The sequence below is a fragment of the Nannospalax galili genome, unplaced genomic scaffold (assembly GCF_000622305.1).
Source record: "Nannospalax galili isolate Female #2095 unplaced genomic scaffold, S.galili_v1.0 scaffold429, whole genome shotgun sequence".
In the NCBI taxonomy this organism is placed as follows: domain Eukaryota; kingdom Metazoa; phylum Chordata; class Mammalia; order Rodentia; family Spalacidae; genus Nannospalax; species Nannospalax galili.
The window spans coordinates 229,759-233,492 of NW_008360330.1; the positions used below are offsets into that span (position 1 = coordinate 229,759).

The 3,734-nt window shown below is 35.8% G+C and overlaps 1 protein-coding gene across 2 annotated transcripts in view; it reads right to left on the reverse strand.

Moving 5' to 3' along the window:
- Positions 1–535: 535 nt before the first annotated feature.
- The window catches only part of Rc3h1 (ring finger and CCCH-type domains 1), an 83,525-nt gene continuing 80,326 nt past the window's right edge, over positions 536–3,734 (reverse strand). For both annotated transcript variants that reach the window (XM_008826094.3, XM_008826093.3), the window contains exon 20: positions 536–2,896. In XM_008826094.3, the coding sequence (XP_008824316.1) occupies positions 2,746–2,896 (151 nt within the window). In that variant the 3' untranslated portion in view covers positions 536–2,745. The remainder of the gene's footprint in view (positions 2,897–3,734) is intronic.

Sequence of the window (3,734 nt, forward strand, 5' to 3'; positions counted from 1 at the left end):
GGTGTGTGTGTGTGTTGTGTAAAAGCTCTATTTTCCTACCTGACTGAATTCTTTTCTTAATGTCACCAAAGGTACAAATAAAAACCAATGTTTTTTAGATTTTGACAAAAATAGTAGTCATGAAGTTATGAGTCAATTTATTGGCTCCTCATAACACAAAGTTTGTTAAAGGGAGAAAATAACTTGAACTTTTGGGATTATTTTATTCCTAAACCTGGTACTGAGCTCTAGGAAAAAAAGCTTAAGAATTAGGTAAGGCAAAATGTCCAGTCATTAAATAGCTAAATTACAGGCACAATGGGGCAGTAGGAAACCATTTTTCTGCTAAGTCATCCAGACTGTCTACAGAATGGGGCCTTGGAGAGGTACACAACTAGCATTTGGGCTATCATTTAAGAGACTAATTATTTCGCAAAATGAAAATATATGTAAAAGGATCCTAGTACGTTAACAACAGGATGTGAGCTATTAAGAGTTTTTCACACTATCTACAATGGAAGTTTACTTTTATTCTGTCATTCTGTTATACGACTTAAGAAATTAACGATCTGTCCAAAGTAGGTAAGATCTGCCCAAATCTGCCTACAGTAGGCTCAAGGCCAATGTCACATTTTATAGATGTGCAGAGAAATGAAAATTCTGTCAGACAGAACAAAAGTTTTTTTCCTTCTCTCAATAAATAATATTTAAAGTGTAAATATAAGAGGATTTTTATCTTTAAAAAAGGCCAAAAAAGGAAATGTATGTGTATTTAAAATTAAAAGGAAAATGAGGAAAATGTATGCATCAACTGAAAAATGCCTCACCTTCATTCAGTGCTTCTACCTCCCAATCAGTCTTTTCATTGCAACAGCTGCGCTCATGCGAAGAAATCTTTAAAACATACCCGATATATATACAGATATAGCTATGTATATATGTATATATATATAATATATATAAATTTTTATTTAAATAAAAAAGAAAGCTCGAATCCCAAGCCAATATGTGTATATCAAATCCTTGACCAGCCAGGTCTGTAGGGCATAATCAAATTCAATGTGAAATAGTATATAAACACGGTGCCTTGACTGGGCAAATTAAATAATTGCTACTCAAATGAGTGTTCTGTTTGGACTTCCTACTGGTAGGCAATGGCAGGACTATATTACCCTCCCCCCCTCCCCCGCTTTGTTTCAATTATTAATACGATGGACACAGAGCTTAGACTGAGGTTGTTCTGACCTCAGCAGGAGTTAAAAGTCAAGAATATAAGAAATAAGAAAAATATAAACTTTGCTTTTACCCAACCAAAGCAATGCAGTAACTTATTACATAACCAGTGCTTTCTCATTTAGTAGTATTATCTAGAAAGGGAGACAATGTCAGGCAGAGGAATGGAGCAATTATATGAAATAATCCCCACTAAACTCATTTTACAGGGACTTAGTTAATTAAGTATAGAGTTGTAGCATTAGAATAGTGCAGCAGAACTTAAAAAAAAAAATCCTTACTCTTCAATGTTTCCATAAAGAAACTTTTTTAATGCCAGAAAGCTGTCTATAAAAACTAACTTCAAGTTGTTTGTAGTTATACTGATATTTCTAAATAGCAACATGTGATCAATCCATAAACTATTCTTAAGACTCATGTAGTTTGTATCTGCCAAATCTCTTTTATGCTCTTGAAAGTAAAACAAAAATATCTACCTAAATAACATGTTTCTATTCAAGTTCCAATTGTTAGTTTTAAAAGGTAGTTCATTGTCCTGGTTTTTAGGCATTCTAGGATTTCACCAAAAGTTTAATTTGTAAGCACAGCTCCAAATTTCAACCATGAGCTCAACACAGGCCTTTTCTTTCTTTTTTCTTTCTGAGACAAGGTCTCATTACTTAACAGCCCAGGATGGCCTCAAACTCAAGGTAGTTCTCCTGCCTCAACCTCCTGAGTCATGGGGATTACAGGCATGAACCACAATGCCCAGCTTTCTTTCATTCTTAATCTTTACTTAAATCTAAGTAAACAATGTAAACACAAAAATGGCTTTCATATTACATGAAGAGAATGAAAAGAATCCTTACCATGGAGATGTGTAACTAAAAAATTTCTGTTAAATATCTTTCTGAAAAGTTGAAACTAAAGCCCTATCCTACTCAAAGTTTTAATGTCACATGAAAAAAGAATCTAACCACGAAGCTAGTGATCCAGAAAGGGGGAAAATGTAAACAAGAACACTAATAAAATTTAGTTTGCTGCACAGTTTCTAATAACTCAATCTATTACCACAGAAATCTTGAAAACAGCATTTTTTGTCTGTCTTAGTTTATAGGGTTGAGAGAGTTGGAAAGGATTGGAAGAAAGGAATTATACACTGGGTATGTAATAATACCAAAATACAAGAAAAACCTACTTCATTAAGATCATACAATTAATCAAACAGAGTGTATATATAATATCTTCTTTTTTAAAGCCCTGGATCCAAGGCGTCCAAAGTTATTAAAATAAAGTTCATTCACAGAACAAAAACAAATTTAATCTGAATTGCTTGCAGATACTGCTAATTTTCTTTTTCTTTAAATTAAAAAATGTATTAATGTGAACTATGTGCAGGGTTTATTTAGTAGTGGTGTTTGTGCACATTGCCTCCGGCGCTTTTCCTGGATTTTGTTGACCACTCAGAGAAAAAGTTTAGAAGTTATCCATTCTTCTACCCTGATGCCCCACAAATTGATTAGGGGCAGAAGTTAGAAGCAGTACTCCCATGTTTTAGGGAGCAGAACTGGAAGTAACTCCTGATCTCTGGGAGTCATTGTTATCTCCTCCTCCCTCAGGGTCTTCTGATAGGTTCAAAGAGCTGGTCTTGTTTGACAGGAGGCTGATATTCTCTTGTGTCAAAGCTGATCCATTCGGTACATCACTGTTAGTATATAGATATATAAAAAAAAATAGTTTAATTTTTTTTTTTTTTAGGAGAAATGTAATTACTCAGATTCATATCAACATTTAGTACCATAGCAAAATGGTGCTAGCCTGGTCTACATAGCGAGTTCCAGGCCAGCTGGGGCTAGGGCTACAGGAAGACTGTGTCTCAAAACAAACGAACAAAAACCAAAATATATGAACAGCTTCCAATTTTAATTTTTAGCTCCTTGTCCACATTTCACCATATAGTTGTCAAACTAAAACCAGCAGGTTTCCTGTAGCTTCCTGTTTTGTTTTGTTTGTTTTTAAATATTTTATTATTTTTATTTTACTTGTATGAGTGTATTGCCTGCACATAGGGGTAAGTGCACTTGTGTCGTGTACTGCCCACGGAGAACAGAAGAGGCTGTCGGATCCCCTGAAACTGGAGTTACGGACAGTTGTTAGGTGCCATGTGGATGCTGTGATTCAAACCCGGGTCTTATGCAAGAACAACCAGTGTTCTTAACCCCTGAGCCATCTCTCCAGCCCTGTAGCTTCCTGTTTTATAAAGTTTTTGTTGAAACACAATCTGCTATTTATGTATTAACTATTGCTGATCACCCATTCATAGGGCAGCGTTAAGAATTATAACAAAGGGGGCTGGAGAGACGGTTAAGAGCACTGACTGGTCTTGCAGAGGACCCGAGTTCTACTTCCAGCACCCACATGGCGGCTATGAACCGTCTTTAACTCCAGTTCCAGGGGAATCCGAAGCCCTCTTCTGACCTCCGAGGCATTGCATGACATGGGTGCGCTCACATACATGCAGGCAATACACTCATAAACATAAA